This window comes from Eufriesea mexicana, unplaced genomic scaffold, assembly GCF_001483705.2.
Source record: "Eufriesea mexicana isolate 0111107269 unplaced genomic scaffold, ASM148370v2 scaffold382, whole genome shotgun sequence".
In the NCBI taxonomy this organism is placed as follows: domain Eukaryota; kingdom Metazoa; phylum Arthropoda; class Insecta; order Hymenoptera; family Apidae; genus Eufriesea; species Eufriesea mexicana.
This window is the reverse complement of record NW_016908540.1, coordinates 321509-347401: the sequence shown is the minus strand read 5'-3', so window position 1 is coordinate 347401 and position 25893 is coordinate 321509. Positions and strand designations below refer to the sequence as shown.

Sequence of the window (25893 nt, the reverse complement as noted above, 5' to 3'; positions counted from 1 at the left end):
AAATTATACATGAACTATCACGTTCTACGAGCTAAGTATGTAGGAATGCAACGAAATTGTGGTAAGGAAGCGTGAAGCAGGCAGATGCCGGGAATAAATAACTAGGCAACAATGATATCGACTGCCTACCGAAACGAGGTAAGCTCCGCAAAGTGTATGTACATCTGTACTTGCTTCCAGATACCGTAAACTCACCTGGGAAATCAAACGTTTCTCGTTGGCCACTTGATAAAAGCTGCGTGGAAAGGTCTGTGGGATAATTGTGTTACATCGAGGCGGAGAAAAATTGCGAAACTAAAAGTAGATGCTTCATATTGTTGCCGTGTTGGTCACGGGTATACCTTGATCCTCTTATTTCTCGAATATATACCAAATTCGAACATAAAAATGCTGAAGAACTGAACATAGAACGTATAAACAGCAATAGCTGAAGTTTTCACCAAACTTATCCTTAAATTTTTATCGACCATAATTAAATAAATCAAAATAGAGTGAAAAATTTTCCATACTAGTTTTACATCTTCTCTTACCTAGATTTTGAAAATTCCAAGTCACCAAAGGAATGACGAGAAGTCTTAATGATAAATAACTTTTGTTCTTTAAATATTTTTGAATCCATACCTTGATTATAATTTATTCAATTCGCTCCAATTACCCCAGCAATCTCTCGGAATAATCGATTAAGATTGTCCGTAAATTCTGAGACGTGAGGTATTGAAATATTTAAGTATTTTAAATTGTACATCTTGGATGAAATATTCGAGACAGTCGATCATGAAATTTACACGGGAGAAAAATTATTCTCCAAGGATAGTGCTCGAGATCGATCAGGTACGAGTCCCCACAGTGGTTTAAAATTCACGAGACCTGTGCGATCCGGAGCCGGTACGCAAGTCTACGTTGTACCTAGCAAGGCTGCTTCGGGGTCCAGTTTTTACGAGGAGGATACATCTTCGTGACTTGTATCGCATCTTCGCGAAGTATTTGATTCCCGAGGTCGTGGGTTCAGTGGCCGGTTGCGAGATTCTCGTGGCCAGAACTATTTCTCACAAGATCGAGCTGTGCACTTTTTACGACAAGCTTAGTTGCAACCCGCGGTGTACAACTCGCAATATAGATGTCCAGCTACTGCTTACGCCTAACCTTGCAACTCTGTCTTCCTCGACAGAGGTTACAGACCTGGTTACCTTATCCCTTTGAACTATCTTTCTCGGACATACAAAGATTCCACGAATATCGTGTCTGCGCAAAGTTATCATCGATGTAATTGATAACAAGAATTCGTTTAAAGTGTATCTCGTCGACTGACTATCTCTGAATATATTTACGATGATATGAAATACATCTGTTACTTAAAGTATTATGGAGAATGGGGAATTATGGGGAAAAAATTGAAAAAATTAGGAGAGAATAGCCCAAAGTATGTTGAATTTTTATTATTCATCGACTTTTCAAACGTGCATCAAGCATCTTCATTTCTTTTTCATAGAAATGAAATGTTCGTATCGCGAAATTTCCATATTCCAAGTTTGGATGAACCTGAAACCTCGGATGAGCCTGAGATGTTAAATTACATTGAAACATCAATAATCGAGTAACTGACTATTTTTATTACGTCTCGGAATTACCATTTAAATTAGTGATACGTAGAATACCAAAATAAAAGTTTTCTATGCTTCAATTTATATACCATTGCTTTCCATATTAAGGTCAAAAATGTCACTGACTTCGTACCAGAAGAGCTTCACCGCTTTTGTATAAGTAAAGCGATCTTCGAGAGCAAAGGGTCGAGAACTAAAATGTTCTTGAAATATGAATTAACCCAAATTGAACTTGCATAGAGCAGATGGACATTTCGTTTTCTTTTTACAATCATAGCCAGCGATGCTAGACACATTTTCGTTAAGAATAATAGAGAAATTAAAAATTAAATTTAAATTAACATAATAAAGACTTGGGCATGCATGAATCAAAGAATAGATAGGAAAATTCGCCATATCACACAAGAAACGAATATCAAATCATCCCAACGAACACATCAAGGATCTAAATTATGTATCACAACACAGAAGACTGAAAAGGAATAAACAAACCGATTTGTGGAATTAAATTAAAGAAGGAACATCACATATTCTGTTAGCGGCAACACTACAGAGCGTTTGCCACATGCAAGCCATATATTTAATTCATCAAATTTGCTGGTTACTTCAATGAAGCTAGTTGTAGATGTAATTTAGTATTAATAAAAAAAAAATTAAAATAATGGTACGTAGAATATCAAAATAAAATATTTCTATGCTTCAATTTATATACCATTCCTTTCCATATTATGGTCAAAAATGGCACCGAGTTCGTATCAAAAGAGCTTTACCACTATACTTCTCCATAGTAAAATAATTTTTGGGAGCAAAGGATCGAGAACCAAAAAATTCTTGGAACATGAATTAACCCAAATTTTTCAATCATAGCCAGAGATATTAGTCACGTTTTCATTAAAAATAATAGAGAAATTAAAACCTTTCTATGCTTCAATTTATACACTATTCCTTTCTATATTATGGTCGAAAATTGCACCGAGTTCGTATCAAAAGAGCTTCACCACTATACTTCTCCATAGCAAAATGATCTTCGAGAACAAAGGATCGAGAACCAAAAATTCTTGGAACATGAATTAACCCAAATTTTTCAATCATAGCCAGTGATATTAGACACGTTTTCATTAAAAATAATAGGGAAATTAAAACCTTTCTATGCTTCAATTTATACACCATCCCTTTCCATATTATGGTAAAAAATAGCACTGACTTGCTATCAAAAGAGCTTCACCACTGTACTTCTCCATAGCAAAATGATCTTCGAGAACAAAGGGTCGAGAACCAAAAAATTCTTGGATCATGAATTAACCCAAATTGAAGTTGCACAGTGCAAACAGACATTTCGTTTTCTTTTTTCAATCATAGCCAGCGATGCTAGACACGTTTTCTTTAACGGGAAGCATATTCTTAAAGAACTATAAAAGTAAATTGGATTCGTTTACGATTGGAAAAAAGAGACTGGCAAGATATTTGTAAGCGCGTTATACAGACTAAAGGCCATTACGCACGTCTGCAATTAACACTGATTATTATTCGAGGCTCGCGCTGCTCTATCGAAATTCGTTCTGTGCAGCTTCTTAGCCGATAGCTGCCGCTTAAAATGCATAGCATCTCCTGACCCAACGATACCGAAAGTGTTTCGGGAATGTGCATTACCGATACATCGAAAATTCACCGTTATCGAAATGCAAATAGAAACTTGCCGCTACGTTTCTCGCGTAAGCAAATCCCTTTCGATATCTCCTATCTCCAATTAAGTTACACGAATTACGCTATTTTTTCCCCACGTTTACCTTCACCGTGTTCCAAATTCATACAAGTTAAAGCTTCGGTAGCTCTAGCTGAAGTCGTAAAATATCTAGAAGCACTAACTCAAATAAATCGTAAATTTAAATTAAATAGCTACTCAAATTACCTAAATTAACAGTAGAACTACCAACCCAGTAAAAATGACTGGTCCCAGAATTTTCCTTTTTGCAATCACCGAACAGTTAACTCAAATAAATCGTAAATTTAAATTAAATAGCTACTCAAATTACCTAAATTAACAGTAGAATTACCAACCCAGTAAAAATGACTGGTCCCAGAATTTTCCTTTTTGCAATCACTGAACACGTACACCTGCTTTAAGAATAAAATTGGTATCAACTCGTATTAAGAAATAACTGTGATCAATATATTCACTCATACTCATCGCACCGCTGAAATTACTATAATCTGAACATTTTGATTCCATAAGAACAATTCTAACGCGTGTATGCACTTCTAGAGTAAATCAATTTTTAAAATCGAAATTTCGTTGCGAAAATATAAAAATTACATATTTCTGTGATTTTATTTTATAAATAAATAATACCGAATAACACTGTAGATTACCAGTGTCTCCTTGACACTGCTAATAGAATATAATAAATTAATTGTAATACAATTAGAGATAATGCACTGTCGTAAACACCATAGATCGTAATACCCTGTATTAGCAATTTTTTAAATAAATCTTCAAAAGAATATAGCCCGTGAAATTAAGAAATATTTAAAAAATCGGTCAGGAGTGAAAAATTGTTAATAAAGATGGGGAAGAATGATTGCAAATCTGTGAGTAACGGTCCAGATGGGCCCCCATCCCCCGAGCGCATTGGTAACAAAAGCCTGGCGATAATTTCTACCGGTTCAAGTGGAAACAAAGCGCGAAGTCAAAGCAGAAGAGTGGATACCGCCTTTTGACCGCGTGTTCGGATTCGATACTGTCAATCGTGATCCTTCCCTTTGAACTCTCTTGGCTCCGCCTCAGTTCGTCATCGGTTCGTGCGTGGAGAGCATCGTCGAGATTTCGAGTGGCAATAGAGCAACGAATAACCACGACTCCACGTTTCTCCAGTTTACATCGCAGACAATGAGAATTTGCAAAACGATCGGCAACATGTAAGGATCATCGTCACACTGCTCTTTGTCTCGCGTCCAAACCGTCGTTCCGTGGACGTCAATTGGAAATCGTTATTCGCCCCGATTCGAGTAAAGTTCGTGTCATTGTTTAACACGGAATCTGTGCTTGACCAGGTATCTCGTGTTGTCATTCTTGGTTACCAGTGCTCGATATCGTTCATTTCACGCGTCCCATTGTCGATCTGCGAAATTTCTAACAAAGACTTCTGTCGAGAAACTTCCACGACACGTGAGAATTCGTTATTTGTCGCGTAGTTTACGAAAATGTGCTTCACTCTAATGGAGAAAATAATTGTTCCCGATTTTATCCGATCCTACTCAATTTTGCTCGATTCTATGAAGTAACTTATTTCTTTATTTCTCGCCGTTGATCGTATCGCGATGTCGTGTCGCCGCGAAGTGCTCGAACCTTCCATGGAAACACTGTGCGTGACAACTAATGCGCAATTCCAGTTACCGGAACAAAGATGAGGTTCTTGCACGAAGAGGAAGCGCGAGAAAAGACCAACCGATGTACACCTGCACCGGTTGCAAATACGAAAGTAATCGGTACTTCAATATGGAACGTCACAAACATAGGATCCATTCGAAGCAGAAGTTGCACATCTGTTGTGGTAATTATACATTTGTCGAAGTAATTCGAATAAGTAGCCTTTGACACGGTTTTCGGTCGCATCTCTCGCTAACAAAAGGAGCATAATTACTCGCACATGATCTCTCGTATTTTTACATATCTGAGAGCAATTTTCATTTTTTCGTAGCGTCATTTGACCCTTTGCACTCGAGAGGCTCCCTTCAGTCCCTTTGGTATTAATTAATATGTCAAATTTAGGCTAATGTAACGGTGTGCGAGATATCGTAATAAAATAATTCTACGTGTCAATTATTATACTATTCCTTGTTTACTGCTCTATAAAATGTCGTCAACTTTATAGCAGAAAATCTTCGAACTCCTACATTTCTTTAGCCAAAAAATCGCCGAATACAAGGGGTTAAATTCCTGTAACTCGTTTATTTTTTTATTACGCAGTAATACTCGCATAGCGTGAAATATTATCCCCTTTTACCGTTAGCCTCAAGCGTGATTTATGCGCGCACAAAATGTCACCGCCATTTTGATGTGCAAGTTTCGTAAACGAACGTATAAAAATTGTACTATTTCTTCGTACTCGAAAAACACGAAATAACGTTAAATTCAATCATGCTCCTTTCGCTGCATTTAAATAACGTAGAAAGCTATTAAATATCGGAATTATTAAACGGATCTAAATGAACAAAATGTTACTTCTTTATTCATTTTCGTCATACTAGAATTATTATTACTCCGTTCACTATGTCCAGACATCCTGTGCACCAGATACCTACAGAATCTGTTAATTAATAACTCCAAATGAAGAGCAATTTAATTACAGCAATATTTCGAGATTAATTGATAATCTGATGATATATAAATGAGCCTACCACAAAAAAATTAACATTGACAGTGAAAGAGTTAATACTAGAGTCATCGCCGAGACCCAATACTCAACTGGATAAATACAACAACGATATATTTTGCTTAGATAAAATGGCGGAACCACCGCAGAAAATCAAGAGATCTGTTTAACAAATACAGAGACTCCGTCTCTAATTTCCAAGATCGTCTCTACTATCTCTCAACGCTGTAAACAAACCGACCGATCTCTAGCCTCGCGTAGCAATGCCACGCGTTGTTTGTTGTTTACGAGATAAAACCGCCACCCGTACTTCTGGAGCATTATTCAATAACAACCTCGATATTCCGATGTCGGTATCGTTCGCGAGATTTCACCACGTGCACCCCAGCTGGTCCTTCATCATCCAGCTCGCGCACCCCGACCGATTTATCGCTCGAAACCGTAAACAAGATCGTTCCTTTCTTACCCCGACAGGTGAGAGCTTCTACACCAAGGGTGCCTATTACGTGCATTGCGAGCGATCGCACCCCGAGACGAGACTGCACGCGATCGTGTCGAAGCACAAGTACAAAATCACCGGCGACCTGGTACCGTTCGATCACAGAGAGTCTGGGCCCAGCCGCGAGGAACAGGCCGACAACCTGTGCAGGATGCAACTGAGATCGGAATCCTCGGTACACGGGAAGAATCGCGTAAAACAGCTGAAGACGAAAGTCAGCTTGGAGTACTCGCTGAGTTACAACGAGGTCGACATCGAGAACATTCCTCTGATGAGTTTCCTTACCGATCATCGGCTCATGTCTCGTTTCGAGAGATCCTGCTCCAAAGAGAGTGTAGAGAAGGCAGAAGACGAGCAGGGGAAACAGGAGACGAATAGGACGGTGACGATCGCGATCTCGTCGGAGCAGGAAATCCAAAAGACGACGATGTCCACGAATGACGCGGTGAACGTTCGGACGAAAGTTTCCAACTCGTCGGTGTCTTCGATTTCGCTGGAATTGCCGTTGAAGAAGCTGATTTTGCACCGGTTCAGGTCGAGCGTGCACGAATTCGAGGTCCCTTTGCGGGAAAAAAATGCCGACAACGATGGCAGCCGGGCGAATTTGACGCAGGAATTGGTCAAAGAGATGGTACCGACTGTGAAGCAGAGATGGCTGAGGAAACCGAAGCGACTCGTCACTGGTCAAGATAAAGAGAATGTATCCGAGTTCGCGTTCAATCTGCAGAAGCAGTTGAACATCAAGTTGGACACGGGGATCGAGGTGCCCGTGGTGTCGCAAGTGCATCGAGATTTCTTGGGATCCATCAATTTCGACGAGTTTAAAATTTGTTGAATTCGAAGAGAGCAGAGAAAATGAAAGGTAAATATCTATTGATCGTTATCGAGATCTTTTAATCCTTTGCACTCGACGATTTTCTGGCTAGAGAAGAGTAGAAAATCAAAGATTCTCTACTAAAAAGCTGAGGATACTTTTTTGAGCAGTAAATAAAGAATTGTATAATAATAGAAATAGAAATCAAATAATTGTAGAATTGTTTGATTTCGATACCTCGCACACTGTTACATTACATTAAATTTGATATATTAATTAATATAGATCTTATATCGATGTATAATAGAAATAGAAATAAAAAGTTGTATAATAATAGAAATAGAAATCAAATAATTGTACAATTATTTGATTTCGATACCTTGCACACTGTTACATTACATTAAATTTGATATATTAATTAATATCGATCTCCCAATTTTTATAAAATGGTAGCTGGTCACCTCTCGAGTGCAAAGGGTTAATATTCGATATTCTATTTAAAGGTTGGAAGTTTTAACCACTCGAGTGTCAGCAAAATACAAATTTGATCAAAAAATATTTTTTTCTTTCGTGAATTGATGAGATAGGCTCCTTTGAGAGAAGTAAAAATGGAGCACTAGTTGTTTCTAAAAATGAAAATTATTTGCTGGGCACTTGAGACATCAACCCTTTCGCTGTTTAATAAAATTAGACTATTCGATCAGAAAAATGTTCTAATTTTATTGTGACGAGATGACAAATAATTCTAATCAAATTATACTAGCAAAACAGCGAAATAAATAAATTTAATCCTTTGCACACCGAATTATTTTTCAATTTGGTTACCAATAGCTCCCTACTATTTTAAAAAATTTTGTTTACTCGTTATATTAAATATAGATTCAAGTAATTCAAGTAGATACTTATTTTCTGTTTTCTTGTTCGGGAAATAAGGAATCAAAGAATGTCGAGTGTAACTCGACATAGGAGTGCAAAGGATTAATAATAAATAAAATTATTAAATATCTACTTATTATTTATTATTGTCATTAAATTATTCGATTATCGTATATTTTGATCATTCGCGAAATTATTAAATTATTATTTTTATTTTCCAGGTGTCCTAAGGACAAGAATAATTTATTTTCATACCAAAGAGTGATAGAGCAAAGTAAATGCTGAAACGAATGTGATACGATACATATTTGATAAGAAATAATAAGTCCTAGTGTTACCGGGATATTTAAAATAAATCTTCATATATATTTATATTACTTGTTTATTTTCGTAATAAACGCGTGTCTTTCGGATAGAACCTATCCCCGAATGATTCAACTTTGTCCCGCGGTTGTTATTTTAATAAAGTGCACTTTAAGACTGAAATTATGCAGCGAAATGCTTGTCTTGCATAAACCCACACACCTGGTTCTCCCTCATCCTCGAACGTTCTGCCTCCGGGAGTACGTCACTTTCTCAACGCGTCAGCATTTTGTTTAATACCACCCATTTTAAACTCTTTATAGCTAGCGAGCAAACGAAGTTTCGAAACTCCCCTTTGAACACCGGCTCTTGGAAAAACGTTTCATCGTCGAGCTCGTAATGCAGATTCATTTGCATGCTGGATTCCATTTTTGCGGTGTACTTCGCCAATTCGGTTCACGGACTCGCGCGGAATTTTCTTGCCCGACGAACCGCATTCGGTGAATAAAAATTCTGCATCAAAATCCAAGGTGCTTGTTAGAATATCGAATTTGTAACAATTACCTCATCGTTCTAACTAAATTGGGAATATACGCTGGCAAGAATAAAAGAAATATTGCGAATCTTTTCCAATTTGCAATCGTTAAGATTGAACTTATATACAATCATTGTTTCAAAAATGTTGAGCTATGTTCTCGATTTTTGAAAGGGGTTATTTATTAATTTTTCCTATTTTTCTTTCACTCGAATAAGAATTTTGTATCGTTCCCAGTTTTATCACTAGTTTAATACTAGGTTTACGGACTCTGTCTGTATACCTATTTCTAAGGACACCTGTCAAATTGACAGGTAAAGGAAACCACGTGCCCTTTTTTTTAACGATTAGTTTAATTTAAACACAATTATATATTATATTAACAGTCTTAATATAAGTTAACTAAATCTGTTACCATCGTATAATTGGAGCAACCCTTCTGTCAAATTCACGGGTTTCGCAAAATCTAGTGTTAAACTAGTGGTAAAACTGGGAACGATACAAAATTCTTATTCGATGCATTTTCTCACAGATTTCTCACAAATACGAGTAAAACAAAAATAGGGAAATTAATAAATAACCCTTTCAAAAATCGAGAACATACCTCAAAATTTTTTAAACAAAGACTGTATATAAGTTTGTATATAATCTTAAAGATTGGATTAAAAATTCTTAATCAAAGATTGTATATAATCCTAAAAATTGGAAATAAGAAAAGATTCGCAATATTTTTTTTATTCTTGTCAGTGTATATTCCCAATTTAGTTAGTTAGAACGATGAGGTAATTGTTATAAATTCGATATTCTAACAAAATTGTATTTAAATTCTTTTTGCTAAATTTGTATAATATATTATTATAGTTATATTGTAATAATGTTGTATAGTTAGCAAATAATTGCCTGTATATTCGCTGAGTAAATAAATAAGGAAAAAGTTAGTAAGAAATTTGTATAGACTGTCGAAGATTTGGAGTTATTTTTAATTGGAGTGAAAGCCCGCCAGATGGCAGTACTGTGCCGAAGGTCTCTCCTTGTTGGTTAGTCAGATCATTGATCTGATATTGATTTTTTCTCTGCCTAGAGAATGTAAGGATGACGTAAATCGGTACACAGAAAACACGTTTAAGAAATTTCGTAATAAATGTTAAGTATATTCATACTTAACGATAAAAAAGTCTGCATAAAAGGCACTACAATATTCCTCTCCTATTCTTTAACTACGCTTACACCATTTTCTAAATAATAGAAAAGGAAAAATTAGAAAACAACCAAAGTAAGAATTCCAATTCATAAGTTATTATCAATTTTCGATGATTTATAGAATTCCGAGAAATTTTGCAAAATTAAATAAACGCAATTCGGTCGTGTCCGACATTTCTCGCGATGAAATTAAACTTTCTGCCAATTGATTACCGGTTAAATCGCGAAATGAACGAGAAAGTAATCCGCTGTTGAAGCAATGCGACATAACGTGCAACGAAATTTCCCGAAACTTCGGAAATACGCATTCACGAGGCTAGACATAGTTGCATAAACAACACTTTCCAATTCTCCCGGATGCTGGTACCCAGGACGTAACAAGCGTTTCGCGAATGGTCCAGTCAGATTTTCATTAGACTTTCCAGGGGAATTTCACGGGAAATCGGATTAACCAATTTTAGTTTCAACGAGGATACAAGAGATTTTAATTAGCAGTAGGGTCAGATATGACGGATCGCGAATTCGCTTGCACCGTGTATCGAATTGTTCATCCGCGATCCGCAGGAAGTTCGAACTCCGTTAGCGATCTAAAATAGCGAGGAAAAAATTACCTCGAACGGCGCGAAATTGTTCCAAGTTTAGACAATTTCGCAGCGTGCAATTTCGCTGGAAAATTTCCGCGAAAAGCTATGTTTCGTTTCTCTGTGTCTCTATTGTTGCGTGGATATCGCGTGTCTCTTGTTCATCGGTATCGATACTCTTATTTGATATCTAGCTCTTCCGATCAGTATAGTCGAAGAAAAATGGATTCCCCCTGTCCTCCTCGTTGCGTAAGATCGCGGAACGAAGACAAAGACAATTTACGTTAAATGGAATTTAACAAAGACGTGACGCAATGTCCAAAATCCAGACACATGGGAATCCCAATGCACTCGCTAATTATTTGCTTGTTGAGTATCTAACGAACCGTGACTACTCATTGTCCGGTTCGTTAACACCCCGATCTCACGTACACCCTTGCTGTCGCTGGCTCACGGATGGAACGAGATAATTACTCGGTCCAATTGTACCGTGCATGACATTCTACCTGTACTATGCAAAATAACATGCTTCGTGTCAGAGATGCGCTATTTCCTTATCGATAATCGCGAAGATCGAGAAATTGTACAGGAGCGTTTATTATTAACTATAAATTTTGTTGACGAGAAATAAAGACGGATTTAGATTTCTGTCTTTGAAAGTGAGTCATAGGTGAGTCATCCGCAGTGAACTATGCGAAGGTAGTTTTCATTTGCATTTCGGTGAAGAAAAGACACGTGTAAATACTAGTTTTTCGTTGATTTAGTGTAGTAGTGATATACTACTCGTAGATTGACATTAATTGATTTTATTAAAATGTTTAGGTAGATTTTGAGGACCTAGGGGACTCGGGTTAAAATTAAAGAAAGCTTCTTGTCTTAGATTCTTCACATTGTCTTGTATTCTTCGCACATCGATCTCTTACTTTGGCAAGAGTCTTTTAGGAACTAAGCTTCGACGATTCCACATGCGTGGAATCTTTTCTCTGTTAATGCTTCTCGATCTCGATCGTTATGAGACGATCAAGAGCCATCGCGAGCATAAAGCTACCATTATTCGTCTTTCCTTTTTATTTATTTTATGTATTTCTTTTTATCCAACTTTCAGTCGTTGCTGATGCACATCCAATTGTGAATTTGTCTTAATATTAAACGTACCACGATCTAAACGAGCTTTTTCAAAATTTTGATTAAAAATTTCTTATTCAACGTTATCATTTTACGTTCGCGATTTCGCAATTTTGCAATTTTTCTTCGAATATGCATGTAATTTATTTTCCAACATTTTCTCTTTCGCATTTATTTTTAAGGATCTTCTTTTAGTGTTTTATTTATCAATCATTCGGTGGTACGTTTAGTATTAATTTTAATTCGCTAATCGTCTGGAGATCTATCGATCTTGATCAATACAACGCGCTTCGAAAAGTTTCTTCATGGATCTTTTTATTTGTGTCAATACTTCCCACAAATTTCCAAGTCTATCTCACACTTCTTTTTCTTTTCTAACCCCTGAAATATTTTCCTGCAATGTGTCTTGTAATACATTCGGCGAATTGTATCTTTGGTGGGTAGCGTGTGTGTGCTATTCCCATTAGAGTAGCACTGTTGCAGTATTCTTGTATTTACAATTAAGTTTGCGTTGTTAGTTACTAGTATATCTTTTTTAGAGCATCCACGGTAACGAATTAAGAAAAATCGAAGCATCGTAAACCATGATCCTCGGTGGCCCCTGGGACCCAAGACCAGTTGCATTATCCAGTAGATCCAATGCATTTAACAAATTTTCAAGTCTGCCTGGCATTAAGTCTACACTCTCTTGTATCCCTTAAAGTGGCTACTTTAACGAATTAAGAAGGATCAACCGTGGTAATCCGTGATCCTTGGCAACAGTTAGCCAAAAGCTATCCTTGTTCATCCCAGGCCTCGGAGATTCTTACGTCGCTGGTACAAAAATCCAGCATCTGTCTCCATTAATTCCCGCTACATTTATCCGCTAAAAGCTTCATCGTCTCGGCATAAGCGCGCAAGTGTAGGTCCCATGTTCGACGAAAAGACGGCTGGAAATTCGCCGTGGTGGAAATTGAAAAAAATTGTTTTGTCGCGGAGGATACCCTAATAAATTTAATGAAGCGGACGATCACGGTCGAAAAATGAGATGGTACTTGTGCGAAAGCGCGGCCGTTGCGACTTCATGTGGATATCCGGGGGATATTACGAGCAAGGGAGCAACGTCGAGGAACCTAAACGAGTCTAAAGTACCCACTTCTCTCCTACTCAAGCTCGTTTCACAACGCGAGCGTAACCGAGTGTTTTCCTCGATGCTTCTTGACCGAGTTTCTGATGGTTTCGTTGTGGACACAGGGACACGTACACCCGTAGATCCCCTAAATACGACATGCTTTTACCGACAGAGCTATCGCCCTGCGAAACTAGCCTACCACCACCGCTGCAACTTCGCCTTTCGTTTCCCTACCTGGCATGAAATTTATTTGCCAGCTCATGAGTACCATCCGAGAGCAGCCCGTATGAGTGACTTGTAAATTTTCCATCACTTTCTCCTTCGACAGCGAATGTTTGCTCTCGCGCAACTGACGAAGATACGTCACGACGATGAGAATCGGTTGACACCGCAGAAATGGATTTTCGATCGTGTTTTCGTGAGAAAAATGAAAAATGTTGGCTCTCGTTTGCAGGAAGAGGAGCTGTCGACGAGTAATCGTACCAAATTTCAATTCTTTGCTTTCCAAGTTGCGACTGACATTTTTTATAAACTGGTTCGTAGACAGTAACGTATCTATATGGACATATTTTTGTCAAATTAAATTAAAATACATAGGGCTATGTTTTGAAGCTGTATGTCGACGAGACATGGCAAATGGCGTCTTAATTTTGTAATTATTAATGGAGAACAGCAATTGGTGTTGGGAATGTTGCAAATAATAACATTGCAATGCTTTGGTTCTTGCAAATAAGTGCACAAATCAGGTATTTCAATATTAATTTTATACTTAATTATTACCTCGTTGTCATACTGTATTGATCACTCCAAAACCTCTTTACCGATGAAAAGCTGAAATAAATGTTTTTAAAAATATTCCTACAAATATTGGTAAAAGATATCGAGTGAAATAGAAATGAAATTTGTCAAAAAATGAATGTCTGAATCGTCTGTTCTTAATCGATCAGGGTTTACAAACGAATTACCCAACAAATTATAAATTTTTCCCTAATTTGTAATATCCAATAGGTGATTCTCGTAGAACTAATTTTTCTGAACACGAATGGAAGTCGAAAAATATTTTTTTCTAAAAAGCCACGATTTTTATTTAAAATGAAGTATTATCTTGCAAATTAGATAAGAGTGTCCGGAGTTTATGAATGCTCGTAATTAAAATTATTCGTGCTTCTGAATAATTATAATTGGTCATCGAAGTTTAAAAATAAATCTGCGAGCATATTTTCAACGCATGTTCTTGCATTTTTACAAAAATTTCTTTATCCGACACGAATTTGTTACACAGTAGCGTATTCTGTAATCTTTTCCAAGGAAGAAACCATTTAGGGACAATAATAGAATGATGTTCAATATTCACAGGACGATAAAATATATATAGAGAACCCGTAAAGTGGATTTTACCATCACACAGCCATTGTTCGCACATGTACTCCACCAGGGCCGTCATCACACGCACTCGACACCAAAATCATCATCCAGTAGGTCTCATTCTTTATACATATCACATATATATATTCTCATATACTCTCTTATACTAATCTTAATATTGCAAGAAATTTCTCTGAATCATCTGTCATTTGAAACAGGTACGTCATTCGATACATAAATACAAATAACTTTTTAATATGAAATAGTTAAAAAATAAACTTACACCTAATTTTTAAGATAAGTACGACCCTTCTAACATTCTCGCTTTTCATGTAATACTTCATTATACCCAAAAATTGTGCGTTTTCAGAAAAACTCGCAATTTTCGAAGGCTGAGGATCGATGGAGCAATTTCGATCGCGGATTCGTGTCGAGAAAAGTAAATTCTACAAGAACTACACGATGGATGTTACAAATTAAAATTTGTGTCGAACAGTGTTATCGGTAGATGCTATAAGTTTATAGCAGATAAGCAGATTATCCGAAACAGCTGTGTATTATCGTAAAATTTGCGCAGCATAGACGCGGCCCGGTTGAACGACGTATTCATCCCTAACGTAATTGTTACGGGACTCGCACTTCGATCTTTAGTTTAATCAGTTAATGCAGTTTGCTGGATACCCGGGCAACCGATGCACCGTGGAATATTACTGACAGCCCAACACGTCCTGGCATGGGTGATGTATTATTAATTATGCCAACATGGAGCTATTAGACCAAGACAATAGCCCGTAATCTCCATGTACTGAGGTAATAGCACATTCAGAGACGTACAGGGCGTTCTTCACCGAACAATGATACGTACCGTGCCGCTATTCAATTAGTTCATCGAACAGTCTTAGCGAAAGAACCTGTGGAATGTTCTGTTACCTCTACAAACTCTCTCAATGAGAATTAAACATGTCGGCCCACCCACTATCCATCGTTCGCCAAACCTTTCGGTTAATTAATTACGCGCAATCAGCGTTCGGTTATTCCCCGTTTATTCGCCAATTTCCGCGAATTACCGTAATTTTATGTATCTCAAAATACGCTTGAACCGCGAATTCGCGTTATTCGTATATTCGTCCGATAAAAATAACGCCAACTCGCGCTATTGCACCACGCACTATGGCGTACCTCGTTGTTCGAGTGCGTGCGTTTAACCCTTCTCGAACCGACTACATTTTACTTGCAAATTACGCAGCTTTTAAACCAACTGAATTAAACATTTTTATTTTCCAGAATTTCTCGCGGCCGAGCAACCTTAACGCGAAGTAAAATTAAATTAAATATACGCGGATGATAAATCGCGAGGAATTTTTAAAGCCCGTAAAGCACTCGAGAATAATCTCCTTAACGAGGCACCAAACAAGCTAATTTTTTAATTCTAATTCCAAAAGTAAGGATTATTCCACGATTATTCGCCAAATAATATTTGGAATTAAATATTCCTGTGAAATTTCCCTGGAATGGTACTATAGACTGGTGGTATGGCTATTGAGAATATCGAAATAACATCGATATTTCTGCATATCGAAAAGCTGAATATAAACGACCAGTGGATCGTATTAAAATTATTTAAATATACAAATTTTTATCTAAACTTGTTGCATCGATTAATTGGTACACTTGTTAATGCATTTAAATCGTATCATTGTATCTCTGACGAAGAAAATATACGGGTACGTTATCTATAACAAATTGCAACAAAAAGGAATAAATTTTGCATAATTTTGTTATAACCCTCAATTAAATATTTCGAAGAATAATATTTTCAATTTTATCTCAAAATTTTGTACGAAGCACGTAAGCTGGATAATTGGTTTCCATTATTCACAAATAAATATGAACATAATTAATTCGTTGCATTTCTCTCGATCATTTGTACTCGTCTTAAGGATTTCGATATATCGCGAAGATCGATAAGGTATCGATGATTTTGTTACGGTGGATCGTAATTTAGTCAAACGTTTATGCTGCTTCTTTCCAACTCGCAATGCTCTCTTCTTATTTACTATGCGTGGCTGAAAAGAAGTCATCTTGAACGGTTGCGGTGCAAAAGGGGTGATACCCACTCTTCTATGACACTCCTAAAACTACTACCTTCAAGTTCGGTCACGTGGTACGTTAACATAAGCGTAAGATATCTGTAAAATTCTTACACTGGAATAATAGAAGACGCAATTGAAGACCTAGGATTGGAAATACAAAGCAGTGAGTCGGATAAGGAATCAGATGACAATAGCTCAGAAGATTTATAAAATAAAGGAGTACAAAAGTAATAATAATTAACATCATTTATGAAAATTGATTTAAAATTTAAGATGTATTTTTTATGATAAATTAATTATGTAATTGCATCGTACTAGATATACGTTTAAAAAGATCATACGATACAACATGAATATAAAAAATATGTGTATAGTACAGCACGTTTGCTGCATAATGCAATGAAAAGTTAATCAAGATGCTAATTAGTAATTAGTAATTGCAAATAATCATGTATTCATCGGAAGAATCTGAAGTTAATATGCTTTTGGGATGAATCTACGCTCTTGTAACTATTTGTTGCGTCTGTCTCACTTCGTCTCGTTGCTTTGTTCGCTTTCTTTGTCATATGGTGTTCTATGACTGGCCTAATAGGAAAGGATCAGTTCTGCCAATAAGGGAAGCGCTTTACTCTACTTCTGCCATGATGTTAGAATGGTTGGGTTGGTGGGGATTGGGTCCTACAAGTTTCTCAGATGACTTCTTTTCAGCCACGCATAGTACGCTCCGACATCACTCTCTTTCTTCAGTCATACAGTATACGAAACACCTAGACCATACCACACTACACTCATTATCATAATATAAACCTAAGGCTAAAATCGCTCACACAAAATTTTCATACACACTCACCACACTTATCCTTCTATGGAAACACTACATGCCTTTACATCTAAATATTTCCTATTCTATGTCAACCAATACCACAAATTTATCCGTAATGGATAGTCACAGCTCCACTACAGAGAGTCATACGTGCAATAGAGTACCTTTCGAGACTCGTATTGCCTTCGATTGTCTCAAGAATTCAACGCATCGGGGGTATCTGTTCGCGAATTAACAAGGCGGCACAATTTCTGACGGACTCTGAAGTGGCACTTAGGCGCAATTTCCAGACGATCGTTGCAGTCGGCTGCTGCAACGCTTTATCTCCGTCTAACGAAGCTGCGGTCCGAGATTGCGGCACGTGGAACATCAGGAACTCATTAGTGCGTGAAGCATCCAGGTATTCCGGAAACTAACTCCATTTACCAGCGGTACCACGAACCTCGGTGCAGATCAGAGAGGCCTGGCCGAATTAGAACGTTCGTCCCTTCGAAACGTAATTTACGTTTCCAACAGAACGGATTGATTTGCGGCGATTCCGCTGGTATCGGCGAACCGAGTCGAAAATAATCGCAACTCCACGGATCTTCACTGGAATTCACCGGTTTCACTTTTCCATCCTTTTTCTCTGTTTTTCTCTATTTTTCTCTATTTTTTCTTGCCTTTCTTTCCGCTCGTCTCTTTTCTTTCGATTTCGAGAGCGCCGATCGATCGGCGAGGAACGAAGTTTTCTTTTGAATTAGTTTGCATCGATTTAAATTGGCTTCCCGCGACGGGAGCAAACCGCGTGGTTCCGCGTTTGTTTTCTAGCTGCTGCGCGGGTAAATATCGCCGCTATTTGTACAGAACTTTTGTAACAATAAATAGATCGCTCGAATGTACCTGTTAACGAAAGGGTTCTCACCCCTTTCGTTAGCCAGTTTTTTAATAAAATTCCCCGTGAACGTTCGTTACTCCCCGAATGTTTGTTAAAATAGACTGTACAAATGGTATCAATTTCCTGTCGACCTCGTTCATTTTATACTTTATATTTGTACCAAACTCGCGGTAAATATCGATCAAGGAGAGTCGAAAATTTTGTATCTATTCTTATGTTATAGTAAAATTCAACAGCGAAGTAAACTCTACATTCCAGCAGTGTAGGGGCCATCCCTTCCTCTGCGTTCTGTCTTTCGTCTCCAGTCCTCTGAAGACGACTTTTGACCTGCGTGGCCCTAAACAGGTCAGTTCTAACCATTCGCCAGTTCAATAAAGATCTATACAGTTTTTCCACAGTTTTCCATTGACTACTATTCCTTTGCGTTATAACCTTTTTGATACCTCGACAACTTTTCTCGTTAATATCTTCGCGTTATTCCGGGAAAGATTATCGATGGCGTAACATAAATGATAAGATAAATCTTGGGAAATCGTAAAATTTCCATTTCCCAGTGGCTGCCCGAACGTTCGACCTTCATCATTTGCTCGCGATTCAGCGGAAACTGGTGCAGCCGCAACGATTACAGGAAAATGGCCGGGCTGCCTGTTTCGTGACACATTGTTGCGCGGGCAGGCAAAAATTATGCAACGGGGCTGCGTCGGAAGCATACTCCGAGGGGCTGTCAGAGAAAGAGGTGGGTAAAGAGGCGCGGTAATTATTATCATTTGAATTTATGGTGACACCGGGATTACCCTTTCTCCGTGTTCAGTGCCATGGAACTGCAAGAAACTATTATTACCCTCGCTCGTGTTTCTTGTTTTGCCGTACCCCTATCCCGAAGGACCTCGTCCTAGGTGAAGTCATAAATCAGCCACCGCCCTGGCCTACACCCGCCCACGATGTCCGAAAGGCATTCAGCCCCGATAGAAAAAGGAAAAGGAGAAAAAATGAAGACGGGTATCGAACGATAGGAGTGCACACGGTAAGAGAATCGAAGTAGCCATCTAGATGGCTCCAGATAAGATTTCGCATCCGGCTGTCACAGGCGAAAAATGATATACCGGTGAGCATGGCCAGCTATAAAGCATCGTGGCTATAGTTTGATCGTAAGGTGAGAAACTCGGTACTTACGACCCAATAAACTGCTTACTCATTGCTGACGAAATTGATCGGTGACTGTGAGTAATGAAATGTAGTATAACGGTTGTTATAACTTTATAAAATAAAACATTTTAAGAGGGTTGCTAATAGAACCGGTGCTCAACGAGCGGGTCGAGGATAAAATAGACGCGTGTCGATGACTATAAAGCTGGCCTGTATTATACAGGGTGTCCTGCGACTGGTCGCGCGGACAGCAAGATGACACTATATTAAGGAATATATTAAGAATTAAGTCGAAAACGCCGAGTAATATTTTTTTCTACGAAACTTCCTTTCCGAGAAAATTGAATTTAAACGTTGGCGCGTAGAAAATGTCGTATAATATACTTATTGGCTACGAAACTGGAGACCCGGTATGGGTACGCTCGACTTCTACTGCTTAGACACTATTTCTCGAGGACTGTGAAGGACTAGTGCTGCCCGCGCCCTGACACCCTTATTTAAGCATTCACTCTGTTCTTTTCCATACCCAGGCTTTCCTTCGCAATCATTTTTCTTTCCTACACAACCTCGGTGGACGTGGTACTTCAAACACCCTGCACGCATATCTAATCTCTCACTCTAACCTAAACATTCATTGAAATCGATCCTCTTGCACGCGGTCTCTTTCGTTCTGGGTCCAGACACACTTGCCATTCTTCCAGGGCCGTACTTGTTCCAATCCCACATACATATGATCGCATATAGCAACGGTGCGCTAACGAATATTTGAATATAGTGTTCTGGGTCCAGACACACTTGCCATTCTTCCAGGGCCGTACTTATTCCAATCCCACATACATATGATCGCATATAGCAACGGTGCGCTAAAGAATATTTGAATATAATTTTCCCAAGAATTGTATTCCAATTGTATTCTATTGTATTCGACTTGTGAAAATTGTATTCTAAGTTTTCGACTTATTTTTTCACGTAATATTACTGTGAAGTGCCATCTCTCAATTGTACCATCGATTACAGGACACCCTGTATATTCGACGTTTGCGTTTATGCGGAGTAAACGTACATTTTTAGCACCACTCGCACTGAATGAGCGTGAAATTCAATTTGTCCATTTATGACTCGAATTAATTCACGATACCAGTCAATGGTAGCATATTAATTTTTAAATGCATAATTGCGCGTTATCCGGGCTAATATCCTACTGACAAAAATGAACTCGTTTGTTTACCGAAATGTTCGGGACCAATCGTTGCAAGAGGAATAAACGATACCTTTTTAATCCGATTAAAAAGTATCGTACGAGAAATTTCTACTACTTGGTATGTACTTTGACCATCATGTCAGCATTAATAATACGCTATAGGGGCTTTAGGCTGAAGTATCTTTGGGATGGAGCTACGCATTATTAGCCAGGATTAACATCAGCTATCTCTATAGTAGCTGATAAGAGACATTTGAGAGGATTCGTCGAATACAAAGCGAATATATAACGAACGTTAACATCAAAGGGATTTTTGCCATCAGAGGAAAAAGCTGCGATACCTCTCAGCGAGTATTGGTATGAATAAAAGATACGGCACGAAACATGTACTTGAGCGAACGTGTTATGCTCATAGATGAACAAACAATCCCAAGTTATTCGTCTTCGATGCTATTTCTCAAAATTTACTTTTTCGAATTACCTCGTTTATCAATTTTCATGAAAAATATCGATATTTATACTTTCAATGATATAAGTTAGGTTAAACGATAGAAAGATCATCAAGCTCATAATATGAATTATTCTGCTTATTCTATTGCTATTATTTCAGAGATACATAATTAACAAATAATCATAAATCATTCGATTTCGATGCTATTTCTTAAAATCTACTTTTTCGAAGTACCTCGTTTATCAATTTTCATGAAAAATTTCGATATTTATATTTTCAATGATATAAATTAGATTCAACGATAGAAAGATCATCAAGCTTATGATCTGAATTATTCTGTTTACTCTATTGCTATTATTTCAGAGATACATGATACATTTATCATATGTAGAATTGTCTTGCTTCGTTTAATTATTTTAATGAATCGTCAAATCATTTTAAATTGCATATGTACCCTATGTAAACATTCTCGAATTTTCGTATTTCGTGTTCTATAATTTTAGACCAATAACGAAAATTTTCATATTTTCATTGTCTCTTAGAGCGAAACAATGTAACGGAAAACGTCTCTTGTTCTTAATAATAAAACTAACTTGATTTTTCATCAACTGAATATTTTATAGCGTTCGATAACTATGGACAAAAATATAGTTGGCCACTGGGTAAAGCTAGCAATAAAACTACTGGTCCATAATGTGGGCCTAACCTAACCCAAACATAACCTAATAATTCGTTGATCGAAAACAAACGCCACGTGGCACGAGAAAGAGATCATTGCCTCGGATTTGGAGAAAATATTCAAAGAAGGAACCTATACGTGTTCCATTACCACCCGACTTTCTCCGGCAAAAAGGTTTGAAGGATTTTTCAAGATGGCAGCGCCGGACGGGACACCCGGTATAGCGGAATATCTGAAATTCGCGCTCGCATTAAATCAACGTATACGTTGCACGGTGTCTGAAATTCGATATAGAATCCGTGGTTCGAAGTGCATTCGTTTGCCGCGGTTTCTTTAACGCGCCACGAGGCTGAGCGGAGCAGAAAGTGGAAGAATTATGGCAGTGTGTACGGACACGCCGACACGGGCGCCCCCTGGCCGTTCGCGATCCATTCAGACGATAGCTGACGATCGATAGCCCGCGCATTATTGTGAAATTTCCTTATTACGTGTAAGACGAGGAGCCGCGTGATTTACCGTCCCTGAAAAGAACCGTGGAGAACGAGATCGCTAATTAAAGTCGTCTATATTACCAGGGGGATACCGGTCGAGAGAGCGTATGTAATTAATTCTCCGCGATATCTGGTTACCGTGCTACACAGATACAAGTCCAGATACCTCGTGTAAGAAGGAACGGCGATGGAGTTACGGACTATTCGTGCGTAACGAGGTGAATTTAACTCCTCAAGCTGGTTCTTTTGTGCTTTTTCCTTTTCCCCTAGGCGCCTCCCACCGCGATTGCGGCGCCCCCACGAGTTAACCAGGCAGCCTGTCGTTCGCAATGCGCGAAATTCGAAAAACTAAAACTCGTAATTCGCGTCACATTACGGTAATGCTTGATTAGGTTTACGTGGACCAGTCACGGTCTTTTCTAATCACTCGTAATCGGTGTCTCGAGCTCAACGAATCGAGGAAAGCAAACATATATGTAATACAGAAAATTTTGCTTTTCGTAATTTCCGTGTTACCTTTCTGGAGATAGTATCAATGCGTTATTGGAGTTCTTTCGATTAAAACGATTTCAAACGAAGTATAAATCAGACTGATTTTAATCAAAGTAATTATCACGATTAAAATTGGTCTCGTCGATGATATCGTGTGTGAATTTATTTTTATCAAAGGAATCTGAACGATGCGTTGTAAAATAAAATTTTTCTAGTGGAAAGGTCCCATTAGAGCATCGAATTTCAATTATCGCTGCTCGACGCAATGTATCTATCTTGTTGAAAGGGTGCCCTACACGGTTGGATTCAACTACTGGCTTCTGAACTTTGTCGAATTTAATCGAGTACTATTTTACAGTATCAGTGGATTTTAACGCTGTCCAACATATTTGCTCGTTTAATTTGATTCTCACGAGTGCATATCTTCGGTACTACAAGTCCCATTGAAATTCGCGAATAATTTTTCGATTTTTCATATTTCGTATCCCCTTGGAAAACATATGAAAGATCTCGGGTGGAAAGTCGAGTAGTTTAGAAGGTATGAATTTTATCCGAACACCCATGTACTCGACACACTATACACCGGTGCGATCCGCCCAGCTTGAGGCCGTTGTCACGCCAGCCGTAATTCGTTTCGCGTAACTGGCGTCAGGTGGTTTCCGCAAAAGCGGAAAAAAGAAAAAGGGACATTTCATGCATAGAACGGCGCGAACACTGGTTTACCGGTCGCCGCAAGTGTAAACCGATAATTATACACCGGGCGTCGCGGTGGGCTCGCGCGTGTCGCAATTAAGCGCCGCGACGTTTCGAACGCGCCGCTTAATTTCCTGTTTAAAGTACACGGTCAATTATGTAAACGCCGCTCTCGTTACTTTCTCGACGAAAGTGAACGCCGTGGTATCCGACTACGTTTCGTCAAGTCCTGTTCAGTCGTTTGTTAACACGTTGACTGTCATGGTGGTCATCAGTGACCGGCGCTTGCCTCCTCATTGGGGCCATGGTGGTCACCGGTGTCCAGCGATACTAATTTTTTAAATTTATATTTGCTTCATTCTAACCAATTTTCGAATATTTGAAGACTAAATTAATAGAGAACTTTAATAATTTCCACCATTTTTTTCTTTCTTTGCCATATGGTTTGATAATTCATTATTATATCTTAAAAATAATGGAAATTTTATCGTGGCTTCTTGTGTGTACCATATTAAAAATTGTATGGCAGTCAAAGTGTTAAAAAGATCGGGCAATCCAATTGACAGTTGGATTTACCATCTATAGTAACGTCTGTAATGTAACAAGCCATTTTCTTGGATCTTTTATTTTTGATGAAAAATAGGCTATATATTGGAAAATAGTCGAAAAATAATCTGCATATTGGAGTAATCAAAAATGCTCGAAATATATATTCGAGGAATAAAGTAATAATGACATCAATTGCGATTAGTATGTAAATTTCACGTCGTTGTACATACAACACTTTTCTTTCTTCTCGCTTCGACACTGGATGATAAATATTCATACACGGAAGCACTCGAACGATTACAGTTGCTGTTTTCAATACGAGTGTTTGAAATGATACGGTATGCATATCAGAAGGTTTCAAGATTATGTCAATAAAGTTGGAAAATAATTCGAAGGTATGTATATTTACAGTGCTGTTGAGCCATCTTTAACTGCTACAAGAATTTTCTATCGAGAGCACTAATGCCTCTATATTTCGTAGTTATAGTCCATAATAAGTATACTGTAAATATCGCATAAATCGTTGAATTATTTTCTAATTTGTTCGATACAATCTTGACATTTCCTTCTTGCTATATACGCACGTACAATTTTATGTACTCCGATTTAACGTAAATATTTCGCTTATTAAACGAATATAAATGGCGGATATAAATGTTCGAATGCCTTCGTTATAGAGCGTGAAATAACGTTATAGAATATGAAACATATATATAGGAGTTTTAAAGAGGAGCATTCCATTTTTAATTCCCCGCGAAAACATTAAGGTGGCAAATGGAATCGCGAAACCTATTACAAATTTATTGCTAGTTTCAAAGATTTAGGTGATCCGATATAAGAGTATAAATTTATTTTATAGATTCAATTATCTGGAATTTATGGTTGCGAAACGATTTCAATTTTGGCTTCCTTCATTAGTTCCTTCGATGTTTCATGTACTTGGAAGGTTGCAAATGAAGGTAGAGATGGGAGAACGCTAATGAACATCTTTTGGCCGGTTTCCTGAATTTTGAATACGTCGCAGTTGAAATTTGCTGCACTCGGCATGCAGGTGTGCAATGCAGTGGCCTTGCATACGTCCTTACTATGGAAAACTATTCCGAAATTCTGTAGTTCCAACGCGAGGCTACTTTCGTGAATGTATAATGGAGTAATTACTATTAGAAAGTAAGGCGGTGGAGAAAAGTCCGCTAAGTACCTCCTAAATTTGACTGGAAACCAAACGGAAAGTAGAAAAAGAAATTGAATAATTTAAGAAGAGAGAGAGGGAGAGCGGGAGAGTGAAAAACATGCAAATGTTCAACCTCGAAAATAGCGAAAGGGTCACTATCGTATCATAAATTCAAATGGCTTCGTAATTCTTAACAAGATCTTTAAATTCATCTCGAAGTCGACTTTAACATGCTCCAAGTACAGAAAATCGCAAGTCCGGTATAAAACGCGAAAGTCTAAAATCTCGGAGTATTCGTGCATTTTCCAATCCTTCGTACGCTTCCATCTCACGATTGCCACTCGCAATTAGGTCAGAAAAGAGAAGGAAGGATTTTTCAAACTCTCGCAGCGAAATCGCTTCAGCCTCATTTATAAAAGAGAAGCTGAGAACACGGACCATGATTCCTCTTTTTTGATTAAGCAAGTACCGTACGACATGTCGGTAATCGTCGCGATACGTTATCTCAGATGCATAATCTAGATACCGCGTTTACATTTTTAATCCACGGCATAAATAAAAAGGCGGTCCGTATCTGCAGCTTCTTTGCTACGGTACAAAGAAAATCTCGAGGCGAAAAATGTGCACAGCCCATTAAGCAGGCGTTCCACAAATCCCTGAAAAGATGGCAAGGTGGTCGACCTCGAATGCAAAAGAATTAGCTCTCTTTCACGGTGCGCGATCTTTCTCGCGCGATATCTGCAGCTACTGAACGGCAGTGGCGCATCACTGACGGTACAAAAGTGGCAGCGATGCGGCAGAATTTAAACGCTGCGAGTCACTCGGTAGCCAGGTGATCCTGAAA

The 25893-nt window shown here is 38.1% G+C and overlaps 1 protein-coding gene across 1 annotated transcript; it reads left to right on the top strand.

Moving 5' to 3' along the window:
- Positions 1-5049: 5049 nt before the first annotated feature.
- On the top strand, positions 5050-7308 carry LOC108545211 (uncharacterized). The gene is made up of 2 exons (XM_017896722.1): positions 5050-5152; positions 6449-7308. Exons 1-2 carry the CDS (start codon positions 5050-5052, stop codon positions 7306-7308), a joined length of 963 nt encoding a protein of 320 aa, XP_017752211.1.
- Positions 7309-25893: the final 18585 nt, after the last annotated feature.